The sequence below is a fragment of the Serinus canaria genome, chromosome 11 (genome assembly GCF_022539315.1).
Source record: "Serinus canaria isolate serCan28SL12 chromosome 11, serCan2020, whole genome shotgun sequence".
NCBI classification, from domain to species: Eukaryota; Metazoa; Chordata; class Aves; order Passeriformes; family Fringillidae; genus Serinus; species Serinus canaria.
The window spans coordinates 19245849-19265190 of record NC_066325.1 but is presented as its reverse complement, the minus strand read 5'-3'; the positions used below and the strand labels follow the sequence as shown (position 1 = coordinate 19265190).

At 50.1% G+C, this 19342-nt stretch overlaps 1 protein-coding gene across 5 annotated transcripts in view; it reads right to left on the bottom strand.

Moving 5' to 3' along the window:
- The window catches only part of ZC3H18 (zinc finger CCCH-type containing 18), a 43857-nt gene that overhangs the window by 12740 nt on the left and 11775 nt on the right, over positions 1–19342 (bottom strand). For 2 of the 5 annotated variants that reach the window (XM_050978876.1, XM_050978875.1), the window contains 5 exons: positions 19170–19327; positions 17687–17719; positions 16086–16203; positions 13626–13912; positions 1192–1422 (listed from right to left, as the gene is read on the bottom strand). In XM_050978876.1, the coding sequence (XP_050834833.1) occupies positions 1192–1422; positions 13626–13912; positions 16086–16203; positions 17687–17719; positions 19170–19327 (827 nt within the window). The remainder of the gene's footprint in view (positions 1–1191; positions 1423–13625; positions 13913–16085; positions 16204–17686; positions 17720–19169; positions 19328–19342) is intronic. The other 3 variants (XM_050978872.1, XM_050978873.1, XM_050978874.1) reach the window with 3 other exon arrangements.

Below are 19342 nucleotides of genomic sequence, written 5' to 3'. Positions count from 1 at the left end.
TCACATCCCCTTTTTCTTTTAGGGAGGATTCTGCTGTTGCTACTCTCTTTGCACCCTTAAATAAGCCTCTCTTCCTTTAATTACTGATGTCCCATCCTTTCTGGGAACTGCTTCCACATATTTTGTGCCTTTCCACTGGACAGTCCCCCGACAGATCAGCTGGCTGGGTGCAGTGATCCCAGCAGGAAAATCTGCTTCAGGAGGGCTCTGCCTTTTAGATGTCTATCTCCAATTTAACATGTTCCTCATTCCTCCTGGATACTTTCCCCCTCTTTCAGGAGCTTCAAGTTCAAGCATTTAAAGGAAATGGATCCAGTTTGTGCCTCGAGGCTCTCAGATTCAGAGTTTCTTTCTGAAAGGTGGTTTTTATCTTATTTTACTCCATTGGTTTCCAAGCCCCATTCCAGCCCTCCAAGGCTCTATCAAACCTCCACAATCCCAGTTCTCCCAGCAGCATCAACCTGCTCCTATTGGAGTGAGCTCAACTCCTCCCTCCATCCATCCCAGAATGACCAGGACCCAGTTTCTACAGCTCCCAGTTCTTGCAGGGTATCTGCAGTGGTTTGGTCAGGTTTTCCAAGTTATAGCCACAATGCCATGAGTATTTCACCTCAGAGAACACCATGACTTGGAATATGGGGTTGACACACACTGAGCTGCTAACAGGCAAACAGCATCCAGCTCCAATTCACTGGAAAAGTGGTTTTTCCAAGGATTTGCCTTTTCCTGATCTCCAACAGTCAGAGCACAGCTCCCTGCCTGCTCTGGCTCCCATCTCACTACGTGTCCATGGGTGCTCCTGAGCAGCAAGTCTTGGACTGCTTTCCCAAACATCAAACCATGGAATGCTTTGGTTTGGAAGGCACCTTGAGCACCATCCAGTTCCACTGAGCAGGGACACCTCCCACTATCCCTGGCATGGAGAACAACCCACAACCTCTCCGGACAGCCTGTTCCAACCACCTCAACATCTTCCCTGGCCACCTGTGGGAATATTGGAGCCAATTGTCCAGTTATAGGTTTAGACTATGAGATCCCATCCTTGTTGTTTTCTCTCTTTGGTCTACTGCTGTTTGTGCTCTTGGGGCTGAGTTTGGATCACCTGTCCTTGAGCAGGAATGGTTTTCCAGCCCTCGCAGGCAGCCCAGCCCGGAGAGCAGGTGGGCAGCCCAGCCCTGGCCCCCCGCTCACCTGGAGGAGCCCGAGGCGGAGGCGGAGGAGGCCGAGGCTCGGCGGCGCCGGCGCGCGCGGCTGGGGGACACGGACACGCCCAGCTTCTTCTTGGGGGACTTGGACCGGCGCCACGGGTCCTTCCACTCGTCCGCCCGCTTGGACGGCGCCGTGCCCAGCGCCAGCGCCTCCTTGTCCTTCTTGGGCACCTCGGGCTGCCGGCTGCGGAACAGGGACACGTCAGCACCGGGGCTGGGGACACACGGACGGGCACGGGGACAGGGACATGGCCAGACATGGCATCGTGTGATACAGAATAATGATTGCAATATGACATAATATAACATCATATAACATAATATAAACATAAACATAACATAATATGACATAACATAACATAAACATAATATGACATAATATGACAACACAACATACTGTAGTATAATATACTGCAATATACTATACTATAATATACTATACTGTAATATAACTGTATAATAATTATAATTAATATAATATACTATAATAAAATATACTATACTAACATAATAATATAATGTAACATATTAACATACTATACTATAATATACTATAACTGTAAAATAATTATAATTAATATAATATACTATACTAAAATATACTATACTAACATAATAATATAACATAACATAATAACACTCTATACTATAATATACTATAACTGTATAATAATTATAATTAATATACTATACTATAATAAAATATATTATACTAACGTAATAATATAACATAACATACTATACTATAACTGTATAATCATTATAATTAATATAATATACCATAATAAAATATACTATAATAACATAATAATATAACATAACATAATAACATACTATACAATAATATAACTGTATAATAAATATAATATATTGTATTATTATAACATAATAATATAATATAATAACATACTGTACTATAATGTACTACAATGTACCATACTATACTGTAATATAACTTAACTGTATAATCATTATAATTAATATACTATAATAAATATACTATAATATGCCATATTATACTATACTAGTAATACTATATTAATATACTATATAATAATATTACAATACCATATTAATATATTATCAACATAGCAATTGGTAATGTTATAATATAATATTAAATAATAGGTTAATTATTAATTAATATTTATATATTATAATAAAAGGTATAAATAAACCTACATGGCTGTGGAAAAATCCCCAAACTCAGCTTACAGCTCCTGATCTCCCCTGTGGGATTCCAGCAGCATTTTGGGGTGGGAAAGTGTTGGAAGAGCTCTCAGTTTGTGAACCAGTGACAAAGCAGAGCTGCTCTGTAAAGCCACATCTGGGGACTGCTGTGTCCCCCTGAGCACTCTGTGACCTCCTGGCTGATTCCAGGCCCAGCTCCTGGCCTCCAAGGACTGGACAGGAGCGAGAGAGAAGGGAATGGGGAACCTGGTCCTGCCTAGAGCAGCCCAGAGCTGGAGCAAGCCCAGCCTGGTGCAGGGGAGAGGAGCCAGCACCAAGCCTGGATCACTCTGATGTTCCCATCACCAGGACACCCCTGGGGCTGTCACAAGAGCCAGTGACCTCCTGTCCCCCTTCCAAAGGGAACAGTTCCCTCCCCTGGCCATACACCAGGCTGGTTTATCCCTGGATTATTCTCTGGGTGCTCAAACACCCCCAAACGTGGTGCCCAGCCAGGTCTCACTCTCCATATCCTCCCTTCCCTTTTTAGGGCTCTACTTTCATTCTCCCTTTTTTGGGTCTCCAGGTTTCCTTTCTCCTCTGCAACCCTCTGGAAATAATTCAGGGCCAACTTTTCAGCACCTGCACCAGACACTTCCTTCAGTACTCCAGGATGAGTTTCTTGAGGATGAGACTTTATTGCCTCTCTTCTCTCTGGGTGATTTAACCTGGAATTTTTCCTTGCCCTTGCCCTAACCTGCACTCAGCTCCTCAATTACCTGCCTCTAACCTTCTCCCTGGGGTTCCAGGCAGAGTTTGTGAGAGATTAAAGCTTTCTGAAGCCTCCTGCACTCACCAAACTAGCAGGACAATGATGCATTTATTCCTCTCCTCAAAGCAGTGAGTTCCCAGGGAATTTGGGGGAGGAAAGGCCCCTTCCCTGCTGGGTTCAGCCAGTACCACCCCATTACTCACACCACTGAAGCAACCACTCCCCACACAACTTCCTCTCCTTTTTTGAGATAAAAAAGCCACCTCCAAGTTTTCTAATAATTCCAGGCACACTTCAACAAAGCCCAGGATAATGAAAGCTCCTGGTCAGGAGCCTGCCCTTTGAAGACTTCACACCTCCCAGAAGCCTCATTCCCTCCTTTTTGGCAGAGTTTCTTCATCCCCAGCCCAGGACTGGGATGTGCTGACCTAAAAATCCAGCATCTGACTCTTTCCTTATCTCTGCTGATGCAAAAGCAACTTTACTCTTTGTCCCACAACTCCCTTGGAATATTCAGAGGAAAACCCCCCTTTCACCTTCATCCTTCCCTCCAATCTCACTCCAGCTCCAGGAGAAGAGATCTGGATCCTCCACCGCACACAGAGAGCCCAGGGAGGGAGTCCCAGGCAGGGTCATGGCTCAGCTTTACTCCATTCCTTCCTCTCCCAGCCCTGCTCCAACACAGCCTGCTGAACTCAGCACAGGGTACCTGCAGTGCTCTGGTCAGGTTTTCCCAGTTACAGCCACAATTCCAGGAGTATTTCACCCTGGAGCACTTGGAACAGAACTGCTAACATTCAACAGTCCAAGCTGGGCTGGAGGGCTCCTTCCAGCAGGTGATTACAAACCCATTTGGAATTGCCAGTTTCACCTCTGGAATATCCTCAAACCAACCAAGTGCAGAGAAAGAAGGAAAGGAAGACTGGGAAAAGCCTCCACACCGTGCATGAAGCAGCAGGATAAAGAGCAAGGAAAAGGGGAGAGAAAACCACGTGAGGGTGCTCATGGAACATGCCCAAGATCCTGATCCAGTGTCCCTTCCCAGGGGATTGCAGTCTGTGAGCTCTGGGAGGTGCAGGGGGAACATTCTGCTGCCACAGACAGCTTGATCCAGGATAAAACCTCTGGAGAACTTTCTCCAGAATGACAAATCTGGAAACCAACAGCTGTGTCAGGAAGGTTTAGGTTGGATATGAGGAAAAAGGTTCTTCCCCCAGAGGCTGCTGGGCACTGCCCAGGCTCCCCGGGAGATGGGCACAGCCCTGAGGCTGCCAGAGCTCCAGGAGCCTTTGGACTCAGCTCAGCATTGGATTTTGGGGTGTCCTGGGCAGGGCCAAGCACTGGCTGAAGATCCCTGTGTGTCCCTTCCAGCTCAGGGTATCCCACAAGTCCATGAACTAATGCTCCTCTCCAGGATCACCTCCCTCCTGAAGCAGTTTTCAGAAAGAAAAGCATCCTCCAGTGTTGACTGTCCCTTAAAACCACCTCAAACTCCCATCCTGGGAGCTGGAACAGCTCCAGCTGAACTCCAGAGCTTGGGTGCCAGCTGGGAGCAGGGATGACTCTGAAAGCAAATCTCATTTACTTGCACCTATTACCTGGTTTGATGCAATTCCCTCTGGATGAAGTCACTTTCTGGAGGAAAGGTTTTTCCCCAGGAAAACCACAACAGAAAGCTCCTTTTGGGGTGTGCTTGGCTTTTTGACTCAGCACTAAACTCTACAGACAAGGAAGGTGCTGCTCCTGTCAGGACAATTTCAAAGCCTTTCCTCAGAGCTTCCAACGTGTGGCATCACCAAAGGAACTCGTTCAACCTAAAGCTGGGATCTGGTGCTGCTGGATTCATCTTTCCCAGTGGGATTCAGGAGGCAGGATGGAGAGTGAGCTGGAGCAGCTCCCTAGAGAACATCCCAATGCCAGCCTGGCCAGGTGCCATGGCTGGGAGACGAGGAGAGCAGCACTTCTCTCCTCACTTTCACTCCTACAGCCAGGGGATGTTGTGCTGGATCTGGTGCTTGGTGGAGCTCCCAGCTCCTCAATTCAAGAAATTAAAAAATAAGAACGGTTTGCTGCTGGCTCAGTGAGATCAACCTGCCATGGTGAAAGGGAGGGAAGAATTCCAGGGCTGGTGAGCCTGGGATCAGCTCAGGAGCTCATCCTCACCCTCACACAGCTCCCCAGGCTGCTGGCAAAGCTCACCCACTTCAGCACAGAGAGTGGCAAAGAACTCTCATGTTCATCCCAACCTTTTCACCAAATTCCAATTTTTAGGAAACAATTGAAATATTTCAGAATTAACTCCTAAGTCTCTTCCACAAGGTTTTTAAACAATTAATTAGAGGGAGGGAAAGGCAAGACAAGAATGACCAAAAGCACCTGAATTTCCACCCAGATCCTAAAGAATCACTGGGGCAGCAGCTTCCAAAGGCAATTTTACCCTTAAAACAACTAAAAGTTTTCTTTTCCAAAGGGAACATGCTGATGCCCATTTGGTTGGAATGCAATGACAGCAATCAGGAGAAGTGAAGCTGAGCGTGGCTTTGGCAGGGAGAGGAGGAGCAGAGGCAGCTCCAGCTGGCAGCACCCCAGCGTGGCTCAGCCAGCTCCCAAATAGACCTGCCTCCCAAAAAACCCCAGCTGAACGTCACTGAGCCCAACAAAACTTTGGAGGGGGGGAAAAGCTGCCCAGCTGAAGCTGTCCTCATGTATTATGCAAATGCTGCCAAAGCATTTCTAATCTTGGAGGGGAAAATGAGCGTGCAGGGGAAAGGCTTCCTGTCCTTCCCCATCCCGGCCCAGGGAAGCAAACCTTATCACCCCTGGGCAGCAGTGACGTCAGCCTGGCCCGGGGCTGCTCTTCCAGCTGCCTTTTCTCCAGGAGGAAAGTGCAGGGATGGCTTCCCAGCCCCTGTGCTCCTGCAGGAAAGCCGAGGTTGCGTCAGCAGCGCCTTTTCCTTCAGTGGAATTTTCCAGAGGAAGTGGACTCGAGGAATGACTGGAGCCATGTGCCAAGGCAGCTGAGGAGGGACCTGTAACTGCTGCAAAATAAATTCCAGCAGAGTGCAAGCACGCAGGAACTCTTCCTGTCTTGGAGTAATGGAGAGGGACAACAGCTCTGGAAAGCCACCTCCGTGTGCCCAGGACAGGGAATGCTGGGCCTTGGAGCTGCTGCCCATTGCTCTTGGTGAAATATTAGCAGGGAAAATGCTTTTCTCAAGCTGTTTCCATCTGAAGCTGAGTTATCAGTCACTTAAAATAAAAAAGAAAAAAAAAAAAGGAAGGATTTCTTCAAAGCCTGATGGGGAGAGGCTTGGAAATTAAAGAGTGGAGATACAATCTGAACCTCCAGGATGAAATCATCCCAGCAGGGAGATAAAGCTATCTGAGATGGCATCTCCCCTAAGGGCTGAGCATTTGACGCCTGGAGAGCCTCCTCTCCACAGCAGGAGGCAGGATCCTGCCTGGAATGTGCCACTGATCCTGCCCTGGAATTACCTTGTTGCACCAAAATCCAGGCTGGGGGATCTCCCTGTAACTCCATCTCTGAAATGCCAAAGAAAATCACACTCCTTGAGATGCACATCTGAGTCACTCACTGCTCTCCATCTGGATTCAGGGTAATGAAACTCTTCTGCTGCTGCTGGGGAAGTGGAGGCAGCAGCTCAAGGACCAAGAGAAATTCCAGGCAGCAGGAATTTTTTGAGGAGAACTTGGAAAGCTTGGTTTGATCACAGACTTTATCATCATGGAATCATGAAATGGTTTGGGTGGGAAGGGACATTAAACTCATCCAGTCCCTGTGCAGGGACACCTTCCACTGTCCCAGGGTGCTCCAAGTCCCATCCAGCCTGGCCTGGGGACCTCCAGGGATGAGGCGGCCACAGCTTCTCTGGAAAACTTCCATCCTCAAAGGGAAGAATTCTTTTCCAATATCCCATCTAATCTGGCAGTGGGAGCCATTCCCTGTGTCCTGTCTCTCCAGGCCTTGTCCCCAGTCCCTCTCCAGCTCTCCTGGAGCCCCTTTAGGGGCTCTGGGCTCTCCCTGCAGCCTTTCCTTCTCCAAGCTGAACACCCCCAGTTCTCCCAGCCTGGCTCCAGAGCAGAGCTGTTCTTATCACCAACTTCCCCAAAGTCCTGGGAGCAGAAATGAAAGCAGAGCTGTCTGAGCAGGTTCCATGGCTCGGGGTGGCAGCTGCACCATGAAAAACGGGGATGTAAACAAGTTGTTATCGTGTTTATCACAGCACAGCTTCCATGCAGGGCACTGGATTGAGATTCCAAAGAACCTTGGGGTGGCATGGGATGTGTTCTGTATGTGAAAAGAAGGGAATTTCTTCTCTGAGCAGTCCTGGAACGCCTGGAGTGCGCAGGAGCAGAAGTCCAGCTCCAGCTGGAGGAGGTTAGACCCATCTCAGCCTGGGAAACTCAGCAGCCTGGGGTGATTTGCTTCCCTTAATCCCCTGCACTGCTGGAAGCTGCCCAGGGAGGTGCAGACACCTGCAGAACAAATCCCTGCCCCTGGATGGAGGCTGGTTTCCCCCCTTCACTCATTTTTCATGGATCCAAGACTAAATCAGGGCATTCCAGGCTTTTACCAGTGCCCAACTCCAAAAGCAGGAAGAGCACAGAGCTGTCTGCCCTGCCTGCTCCTCCTCCTGGGGCAGACAAATGGGAATCAATGAAGGAATTGACAGATTTCCACAGGGAAAACAAAGAGGATCCCAAATCCACCATCCTCCCACCTTTAGGCAGCAGGACGAGATGCCATCACCAAGCCCCCCAAAACTGACTGACAGCTACTTTCATTCTGAACTTCTGCACCCAAAAACCAGGGAACAAATCCAGCTGGCAGCATTAGGAGACTACCAGAAGCTCTCAGGAAAGACAACAATGACCCAGGAACACTCAGAATGAGAGATTCTTCCAAAAAAACAAGCTCAGTTGCTTCGTGGTGCACGCACCACCATGAATCACCCCATTTGCATTCCCTTCTTTTTGCCACTCCTTTATCTAATCAAGCTCATTCCAGCACTTTCTGACTTGCAGGCCCTGGATAACCTGCATTGATTCCAGGGCCTGGGTTATCCTGCTCATTAACGTGCTCAGAGATTAACAAAGTCAACTTGAGCCAGCCTGAGAAAACAACACAAGGGTGAGCAGGGCCTGGGATCACGTCACCTTGTCACCTTTTGTCCTGGAATCTGCAGCACCTCACACTCCAGGGAGAAGCTCAGTGTTCCTTGCTGGAAAGGTCTGAGGAGGATGTAGGATTTGTCCTTCCTGACTTTGCTGTCAGTTGTCTGAGTCCCCACTCCCAGGGTTATTTTGGTTTTTAATGGATGCCTAAGTGCTCTCCATTAATAGGTTATAGTCCTGATGGAGGGAACTTCCTTCCAAAAAAATTGTGCTGTGTGTGATAATGACAGGATGGTGTGTCAGCCACTGCTCCTTCCTGGCACCTTCAGAGCTGCTGTCACCTCCTGGAACATCTCTGAGGACAAGAGCCCCCTCCTTCTCCTCATCCTCCCTGGCACTGGTGTTCCATGGATTTGGGCTCCATACCATGAGAATCCCAGAGTCACTGAGGATGGAGAAGAGCTCCAAGGTCATCAAGTCCAGCCTGTGACTGATCCCCACCCTGTGCCACATCCTGTCCCTCCCTGGACACCTCCAGGGATGGGGACTCCACCATCTCCCTGGGCAGCCCCTTCCAGTGCCCAGTCATCTTTTCCATCAAGAAATTCCTCCTGATGTCCAACCTGAGCCTCCCCAGGCACAGCTTGAAGCTTGTCTGGTCTTTGTGGGAAGAGCTTTCAGGTGAGATGTCAGGACAAAGTCCAAGACTGGAGATGAACACATCTCACCCCAAGGTTCATTTTGCCATGCTGCTCCCCAGCAGAACCCCCAGCATTCCTTGGAGAGGAAATCCAGGTGGGAAAGAAGCCAATGTCCATCTCATGGACCTTCTTCCTCCTTGCTTGATCAACAACACCAAGGGCCACCCCAGCTGAGGGGGCAGCAAAATTGAGGTTCCTTCTCTCTCTGGTGGGTCCAGCTCCTGTCCCTGCACAGACACTCCAATCCCTCCCTGGGCATCCCTGGAGTGGTGCCCAAACTCTCCTGGAGCTCTGGCTGTGCCCATTCCCTGGGGAGCCTGGGCAGTGCCAGCACCCTCTGGGGGAAGAACCTTTCCTGATATCCACTCTAAACCTGCCTGGCACAGCTCCAGCCACTCCCGGGGTGCTGTCCCTGCCACAGGGACATCAGTGCCAGTGCTGCCCCTTGGGAATGATCTCCTGAACGTCCCTCAGTGCTTTGGGAATACAACCACCAAAGCCCCACAACACTGGGGTGCTTCATGAGCCCCTGGAACAAACAGATTCCCTCAGATGCTGCTGGGATAAAGGCCTATGGCAACCACAGAAAGGATTAAAGCAAATTATTTCAGTGTGCAGAGCCTCTGCCCCCAGCTAAGGGTCAGAACATCTTGCACTGCTGAGAGTTTCCTCAGAGGACATATTTCATGTCACTTCTTTATCCCTGAAAGGCTTTGCACAACAGGGAGCTCCACTGGCAAGAGGAGAGAAAAAGAAGGAATTTTGCACTCAGCAAAAATCAGGCCCAGCCTGGGGCATCAGAACTCGTTCTGGAGATGGGAGCAGGACAGACAGCCAAGTTATCCCTCTAATTGATCATAAAGTGTCCTGGCTTGTCTGAGTGTTCGATGCCTCAGGAGGGAGGAGGAGGAGGAGGAGGAGGAGGAGGAAGGGGAGGAACAGTTTTACCAGCAGTGCAATCTCAGATTTTAAACTTCTTGGAGTGCTCATCTTAAGCTTGGGAAAAAAAACCCAACGCAAAGCTTAAAACAGCAACTGCACATTCACAGAATCATGGAATGGTTTGGAATGCATCTTTAAATTTCATCTCATTCTACCCCCTGCCATGGCAGGGACACCTTCCACTGGCCCAGGGTGCTCCAACCTGGCCTTGAACAGCTCCAGGGATCCAGGGGCAGCCACAGCTTCTCTGGGCACCTGTGCCAGGACCTCCCCACCCTCATAGGGAAAAATTTCTTCCCACAATCCAATCTAAACCTCCTCTCTGCCAGTTTGCTCCTTCCTCCAGCTCTGGTGGGAGCCCCTACACCGACAGAGCAACTGGCATGGGCCTGGAATTACCAACAGCCTCAGCTCTGCCCTGGGCAAAGCTCAGTGCTGCTTGCACAACCTCTGCGGAGGAGTTCTCCCAGCCCTCTGGAGGAGTTCTCCAGGTTCTGGAGAGCTCTCCCAGCCCCGTGGAGGAGCTCTCCCAGCCCCGTGCAGGAGCTCTCCCAGCCCCCTGGAGGAGCTCTCCCAGCCCCGTGGAGGAGCTCTCCCAGCCCCCTGGAGGAGCTCTCCCAGCCCCCTGGAGGAGCTCTCCCAGCCCCCTGGAGGAGCTCTCCCAGCCCCCTGGAGGAGCTCTCCCAGCCCCCTGGAGGAGCTCTCCCAGCCCATCAGTGCCAGGGCCGCGTGGGCCCTGCAAGTGGCAGGAATGTTAACGGGCAGCCGTGGTGTGAGCCAGCCCGGAGAGGCTGGACCTGCCAAAAGTTGGGATCCAGCAATTAGGGAAAGCCCAGAGTCTATAAATAGAGGCAGCAGAGCCCAGGTGTGTGCTGTGGCACTGCCCTGCATCCTGCTTGCCAAGGAAGCGCGCAGCAATCCCGGGATTGACACGTTCAGCGGGCTCGGGAGCTGCTCAGTCCCAGGATGCCAGAGCTGCCCCTCTGCAGCTGGCACGGAGCAATCTGGAGAAAAGGTGACAGGGCTCGAGCCACTGCACTGCCACGAGGAAGTTGGGAGCTGGTCACAAAGTGACGTGGGACACGGGCCAGAGCCAGGTCACAGCACGAGCGTGACAGGGACTGCTGGGCAGATGCCAAGTGACCGAGGAGGGATGTGGCCTCCAAGGGAGAAGCTGGAATCACGCTTTCACTGGTTACAAAGCTTCTTCAAAACTTCTTTCTGCAGGTTTGTTTTCTCCACCAGACACCTGCAGAGCTGTGGGACGGGGTTGTGTTGACATGGATGTCCACTGTGGGAACTGAAATCCCATGGCAGGGGATGGGATGGGCTTTAGGGTCCCTTCATACGTGGGCAGCCTGTGCCAGGGCCTTAGCACCCTCACAGGGAAGAATTCCTTCCCAACATCCCATCTAACCCTGCCCTCCCTTGAACTTAAGGCCATTCTCTCTTGCCCTGTCACTCCATGCCCTTTGAAAAGTCCCTCTCCAGAGCAGACTTAAACCAAAGAAAGCAAAGAGGTGCATCAGAAACTATTTTTGAATGACCAAGACTCATCTCATGGAGTTTAAGAGGAATCTGTTTTGGAGACACAAGAGGCATCCCCAGCTCTCTGGTGCCAGAGGGAAGCAGGGAATGTGTACCCCCTGAATGCTGTCCATCCCATCTCTGGGCTCTCACGTGCTTTCGTGGAATGAGAGGGATCCAAGACTGCTGAGCACGGCCACTGCTCCTACCCAGCACCCTTTGGGCAGCACTGGCAGCCCAAACTCTCCCGAGAGAGCCCTGCCCAGGACTCCAGGAGTGCCAAGGGAAGGAGCAGCCAGCAGGCTCATCCTTGGGTCACACTGACTGTCACTGACTCATGACCTTGAGCTGCCAAGCAGGTGACATCACTTTCATTGACATCATCTCCATCACATGGGTCTGGACAAGATCTGTCCCATCACCAAGCCAAGGAGAGCACAAACCACGGGGCAACGTGGTAATTAAGGTGCACAAATCGTGGTTGTTAAGTGAAGATTATAATTAAACGGAACATGTAATTATGGTACTCCTATAACTGCTCTGCAGCTGCTGCTCCTCCAGACCGTTCTGAAACTGTCACTTCCTCTTGGGAAAGAGGCACAAAACTCTGCCACCCTTTCAGCAATGCAGATAAAAATTCTGGGTTGGATTCAGAACTAAGCCCTGCTCCCACCTGAAACCACCTGATTCCACGTGGAGCCTCATTCCTGGCATTCCTAGCCCTGCTCTTCATTGATCCAACTCTTCCTCATGCCCATCGTGTTTCACACCTTCCTCCAGAGCAGAGGAACAGCCCAGACACCAGGCAGCAGGAAAAGCTCCAATGGATCTTGGGAAACAGCTTCCCTGCACTTCTCTGTGCCCCACATACCCCTGTGTGTCCCCAGGGTGCTCCACACTCTGGGAGTCTCTGTCTGCCACTCTTCCCAAAAAACTGCTCAGCAGTTTTCCTGGAGATCCCAAATCATGGAATGGGTTGGGTTGAGAAGGACATTGATGTTCCTCTCATTTCACCCCCCAGCCATGGGCAGGGTCCTTCCACTAGACCAGGTTGCTCCAAGCTGTCCTCTGCATAAAATGTGATACTTTTCCATGACTCTGAACCAAACGAGGTTGTGACACCAGAGCTTCCATTCCACTGGGATATTTATCCAGTGCTTTAAAATGTGCCTCAGGCAGAGGAGGCTGGGAAGGCAGGGTACATAAATCATTGACAGAGGAATAAAACAGGAATCACATTGCTGCACTTTCAGTCTGTCTGGTTCCATTTTCTCTTTTAAACAGGTCACAACCAGGATTTCCACAAATGGGTGGTCAGAGGAACCAAACCTGACCTCATGCTGCAATTCCACTAAGCAGACATTCATTCCAAGAACAATTCCTATCCTTTTCCGAGTTGTACTTAAATCTCCAGATACTTCTGCTACCCACAAACTCCCAAAGCAGCCCTGGCTCTTGTGACAGACATTTCTCAAGGCCTCAAAGGGATTCACCGCAGGTCCCCCAGGGAACCTACCAGCAGAAGTCCCTCATCCTCCCAAAACCTCTCCAGCCTGAAGGGAAGAGGGAGGAGCCGACCATCTGCACACCACAGGACAGTCCTGCTTTCAGGGTCAGGAAACTCTGATTGTCACTCTCTGATTTCACTCTCATTGTCCCCGGTGTTTTAGCTCCACTTAGTGGCCACAAGGCTCACTAACTACTACTGTCCTCAGCAGTTACACACACCGGGATCAGTCTCAACACTGAGTAGATGTGTCTTGAACTCTGTCAGGTACGGAGCTGCGACCACTTCCATGGAGAACCTGTTCCAGTGCCTAGCTGTGCTCTGAGTGAAGAAGCTTTTGCTAATATCCACACTAAACGTTACTTGACACAGCTTTGTGCCATTAAGATTATTGAAAATACCTTAATTATCCTGCTCTCAAAAGGAAAAGTCTCTTTCACTGTTAGTATTACAGACAATAATCCACCTGAAGTCTGCCAATTCATATCCTCCTTAATTTCAAAGAGAACCTGGACCTCCTGGAGAAGCCTGTGACATGGATAACCAACTCCCAGTATCTTCTGCAAGTCGAAGCCTTTCCAGCAATCCCTCAGAGCACATCCCCCTGTAGCATTACCCCACGGCAATCCCTGTGACTCCCACCAGCCGGGATCCCAGCTTACCTGGGGAGCAGCGGGGAGCGCGGCTTCGCCTTGTCCTTGTCCTTGTCGCGGTCCCGGTCGCGGTCCCTGTCGCGGTCCCTGTGCTGCCTGTCCTTCTCGTCCCTCTTCACTCGCTCCCGCTCCCGTTCCCACTCTTCCTTCCGCCGCTGCCGCTCCTTGTCGCGCTCCCGTTCCCGCTCCCGCTCGCGCTCCCGCTGCCGCCGCTCGCGCTCCCGCTCCCGCTCGCGCTCCCGTTCCCGCTCCCGCTGCCTGGTCTCTCGCTCCCGCTCCCGTTCTCGCTCTCTTTCCTTGGGAAAAACAACACAGAAGCCACGGTGGGGATGCTGTGGGAGCAGCTCCCGGCCTGGGAACGTCGGGAATTACATCCACCCTTCCTCAGCAAGGATCAATAATCTGCAACCCAATGACATGGAGATCAATGACATGGAGATCAACGACATGGGAATGCCAGGAATTACAATTTCAGATCAATCCTGGGAATGCCAGGAATTACATCTGCCCTTCCTCAACAAAGGATTGACATCAATATTCTGCAACCCAATGCCATGGAGATCAATCTGGAGATCAATGACATGGAGATCAATGAATGGGAATGCCAGGAGTTACAATTCCAGATCAATCCTGGGAATGCCAGGAGTTACAATTTCAGATCAATCCTGGGAATGCCAGGAACTACAGGAATTACATCCACCCTTCCTCAGGAAAGGATCAATAATCTGCAACCCAATGACATGGAGATCAATCTGGAGATCAATGACATGGGAATGCCAGGAGTTACAATTCCAGATCAATCCTGGGAATGCCAGGAATCACATCCGCCCTCCCTCAGCAAAGGATTGACATCAATATTCTGCAACCCAATGCCATAGAGATCAATAATCTGGAGATCAATGACCTGGATCCTACAGAGCAGAACCTGGATACAAACACAGCACCACATCCCACACAACTGTTGTTTTCAAAGGCAATGCTTGGATTAATTTGGTTTATGAAGCTTATTAAATGAATGTACTGATGTTTACAAGTCTTTCCTCTTGTTGCTGATCATTTCTATAACCAGATAATTAACTTTGCACCAGGAAAATAATTGGTCATGTGTGGCCACAGTGAAGTCCAGGCTCCTGTGCTTCAGAAAACAAGGATTTAGAGCAAAGGAAAAGCTACTTTTGAAAGGATTTGATGGAAAGCACTGAAAAGCTCCCCCTGAGCAGGACTGGTTGGTTTGGTCACTGCTCCAGAGGCACAAAGTTTGCATGAGGGGAAAGGAAGAGCAGGGAAAGGTTCAGAGCCTTTCTGAAGTTTTCATCCAGAGCCATTCCCGGTGTAACACAACTGCTGGGATTTCAGCACCTGGCTGCTGCTGGCCTGTGCCTCAATTCTGATGTTTGCACAGTCAGGCTGGAGCCTCTGCTGCTGCACAGAGCACACCTGCCCAAATCTAACCCTCTCCTTTCCCAGGAATTAACAAGGAACCCTCGCCTCAACAAGGCTCTTTCCTGGAAACTCCCTCCCTCTCCAAGATGTCCAAGGATGGGCAAGCACTGCTCAACTGCTACACTGAGGAGCAGCCAAGGAGCTTGAGGAGGAATCACCTTCCCACCTCAGACATGGAATTGCTAAGGCTGGAAAAGACCTTCAGATCATCAAGTGCAACTTTCAGCCAGCACCATCACCAAGGTCACCACTGACCATGTCCCCAGGTGCCACATCCACAGGTTTTCTGAATGCTTCCAGGGGTGGGGACTCCACCACCTTCCTGGGCAGTTTTTTCCCAATGCTTTACACCCTTTCCATGGAAGAATTTTCCTAAAATCCAATCTAATCCTCTCCTGGTGCAACTTGAGGCTGATCCTTCTCCTCCTGTCGCTGTTCCCTGGGAGCAGAGCCCTACCCCCCCGGCTGTCCCCTCCTGGCAGGAGTTTTGCAGAGCCACAGGGTCCCCCCTGAGCCTCCTCTTCTCCAGGCTGAGCCCTGAGCCCCTTCCCAGCTCCCTCAGGATTCTCCAGCCACTTCCCAGCTCCATTCCCTTCCCTGGACACGCTCCAGCCCCTCCAGGTCTGTCTTGGAGGGGCCCAAACCTGACCACAACTCCAGGTGTGGCCTCAGCCGTGCCCAGCACAGGGGACAGTCCCTGCCCTGGGGCTGTGGCCATGCCAGGGCTGGTGCCAGCCAGATGCCAGTGGCTTTCTCAGCCACTGTCAAGCAGCACTCCGTGTCCTTTTCCATCAGGCAGCTTCCCAGCCTCACTCCCAAGCCTGGAACGCTGCTTTCCCCCTCATGGTGCTGGAACAGAACATCCTCCATCCCCTCACCTCCAGCGTGCTCTGTGCTGGGACTGAGCCAAGACTGAACTATTTGTAAACTCCCGTTTCAAGCACTGCCCTGGAGCTGTGCCAAGGCCCAGAAGAACCTGGAAGAAAGTCAGGAAGGGAAAGGGGGAAGGGGGAGTTCCTTACTTACTCTGTAGTTACGGTAGGGGTCGGGGTCTGTGTACTGAACCCTGAAATTCTCATACTGCCCACCACGCCAGAAGCGCTCTATTTCATAGTCATAATAGGGATCTGCATAGGGATCAAGCCTACAATGAAAAACAGGGAGTGTTAGAGAGGGAAAAGGCACCTTGGCACCACAAAAACCCTGTGTGCTAGGTCAGCTCAGCCACTGGGACAAGAAAACCACATTCAATGCAGCAGGGCTGTGCAGAGATGTTTATTTTCTACACAGCCCAACCAAATTGTCTTTTTTAAGTGAGGCTTATCAGAGAAAAGCACAAACCTTTCTTGATAAGAGCTACCAAAAACTCAGCCTTCAAATCAATGTGGTGCAAACACAGAAAGTGCTTTTGAGAGCCCCTTCCAGTGCCTGCAAAGGGAGCAGGACACGTTCTGCCTCATGGATTGAGAGCTGGGATTTCTGCCCATGCACCCACAGCTCATCCCAAACTCCCTCAGGAGCCCCCCAGTTCCTGTCCCTGCAGGGATGGCTGCCACCAGTGCCACCAGTGCAGGACAGGAGCTGGTGCTGAGCTTTGCACAGGGAGCAGGGAGCTTTGGGGGCAGGTCAGCAACACTCTGGAGCTGGAATGAGCCCCTGGAATGAAGGCACCACTGGTCCAGCTGATGTCCTCCAGTGGCAACCAGCTGCTGGCCCAGCCATGGACTGGTGAGCAGGTGGCACACACACAACTGCAGAATGAGGGACTTTTGGGGAGGAAAAGGATTGAAACCCCACCCTCCTTAAAGCTGCTTCCTCCATCTCCAGATTTCTATTTACATTGTTTGATGGTTTTAATTCCCCAACTCAACAACATCCAAGCATGGGGAGTGCAAACATCAGATCCACTGTGAGGATGAGGAGGGAGTACAGGGAGTAAGAAACTTCCAGGGCCACAGAGGAGTCAGTGGCAGAGCTAAGATGACACAGCAAGTGCTCCCAAATTCCAGATTATCCAGAACAAGACTCTGATTTATTAAAAAAAAAGGAATAGAGAGGCCACTTCCTGAATTTTTACAGTGCCAAATAACCTAAAGCAGGTTAAGATGTAGGTGCTGCCCTGTGAGTGGTACCTGTATTTCTTTCAGTGCTTTTAAATAATTTAGGATTTCTCTTTTGGAGTGAAGCAATAAGCCAAGGGAAGGAGAACCAGGATTTGGGATGCTTCAGTCAGCAACAAACTCCTGATGCCAACCCCAGAGCAGCCTGGATTCAGTGACACCAGGTGTTCAAAGAGACAGGAAAACATCTCAAGCCACGCCAGAAAGGAAACTCTGCTTTTTCACACAGCCTCAAGCCCAAATTTCCCATTTCTGTAATATTGGTGGAGGTTTTTTTTTCAATTTCAGAAAGGATCATTGCTGTGTGTTTGGGTAATTCAGTGCTTATATCATTAGAAAATAATTGGTACCACCCCAAAAATAATCCAATCTATCCACTGAGTCAGCTGCTGAGGGGACAGGGGTCTGTCTGTGGCCCCAGAAGTTGGAGGAAATGCAATGGAAAAAAAAAGGCAAAGGAAAACTTTCTTACAGTTGTAACAGTACTGGAATCAAAGACCTGCTTACCCATAGTTAATGTTTTCTTTGATGTCCACCTCCCTATAGTTATTCAAAAAAGAAAAAGGGATTCATGAACTACTGAGACAACTCCACATGTCACAAGACAGTGCTGAAAGCATTTTCCACATCCCAGCTGCACTTCCAGTGCTCAGGTGGCTGCAAGGTGTCCAGCTGGGCCACAAATTGTGTGTGGGGAGGACAAAAACCAGCATTTTCTAGAGCTTCCAGCAGCAGATTCATAACTTTTCCCTTCACACACAATGAAGATATTTTAATGCCACAGCCTGTTCACACAGCCTTCAATTTTCAGGAATTGCAGCTGTTGGATGAGTTTTGTTTAACACTGGTTATGTGCAATAGATTTTTTTTCTGGACTATATGAAAACCAGGCCTGCTCTTAACAATTCCTACATCAGAGAGGCCCAAAATGCTGCTGGTGCATTTTATAGGGCAGTCATAAAATGAAGATAATGGATGAACAGCCCCCAGAACACTGGGGGCAAACCCCAGGTGCCTCTGAGAGGAACACAAGGCCAAGATCCAGAGCTAATTAAACTCAGGAAAATATTAATACTTTAGACATTTCTTTTCCCTTGGGCTGCAGAACTGAAGACAGGTTTTTTTCTTTTTTTTTTTTTTTTTTAGTTAGGGAAAGGAATTGCACTCCAGAGCAAATCAAAGAATATTGAACAAAAGCTTAATCTACACCTTTTCAGAGTTTTTTTTTTTTTGTAATTCATCCACTCTAAAATAAACAGAACTAAGTCTTGCAAACCCTCTGGGAGTGGAAGTATTTCCATAACCTGTCCATGTAGGAAGAACAGAGGTTGCACGAGCAAGGAGAGACAAATCCACCTGTATTCCTGCAGAATCCAAGCCTCTTTCCCAAAAATTCTCTTTCCATTCCTTTTCTTGGCTCGAGAACTACCAAACAATTTCCCAGAGCTGGGTTTGAGGTCTCCAACACTTGAAATTTTACCTGAAAACCCCAATCACCTGAACACCTTAATTTCGGGTGCTTGCTGTGGCCAGGTACCAGCTTTAACTGGGAGCAGCCCAGGTGTTTGTTAAACCAGCTCTGCCCCAGCTGGGGCCACCAGCTCCTGCACACTGAACACGCTCCAACTTCGCAGCCTCAGCTGGAATCTTTGAAATTCTCATGGTTGGGATAAGGAAAAAAAGGGAGAAAAAAAAGCTGGAAGAACACACTGGTGTGAGGGAGGCAACGCAGAGCTGGAGAGAGCCCAGGAGGAGCAGAATTCCAAGGAGACTGGAGGCAGGAAGGGCTCAAGGAGACCGGGAAGGGAGGTGGGGCTGAACCAGAGCGAGCAGAGGCAGCTCAGGCTCTCAACCTCCTGCTCATGGGAGCTGCTCCCTGTTTGGAGGTGCCATCCCTGGGGGTCTGGAGGGACAGGGAGCCCCAGGCAGGCTCCCTGCAGAGCAGTCCCACCCAGTGTCCATCCCTGGAGCTGCCAGGGCTGTCTCTTACGCGGGGTCCCGCACGTCTCGGGTGATGCGGTAATTCCAGTCCCGGAAGAACTCGTTCTCCTTGTCGAACTCCCGCTCGTCCTCCCCAATGGTCACTGTGAACCTCTTCTCCTCAAAGTCAGGCTCCTGCTCTTTCCTCATCGTTGCCTTTTTTAACACCTTTTTAAAGAGAAG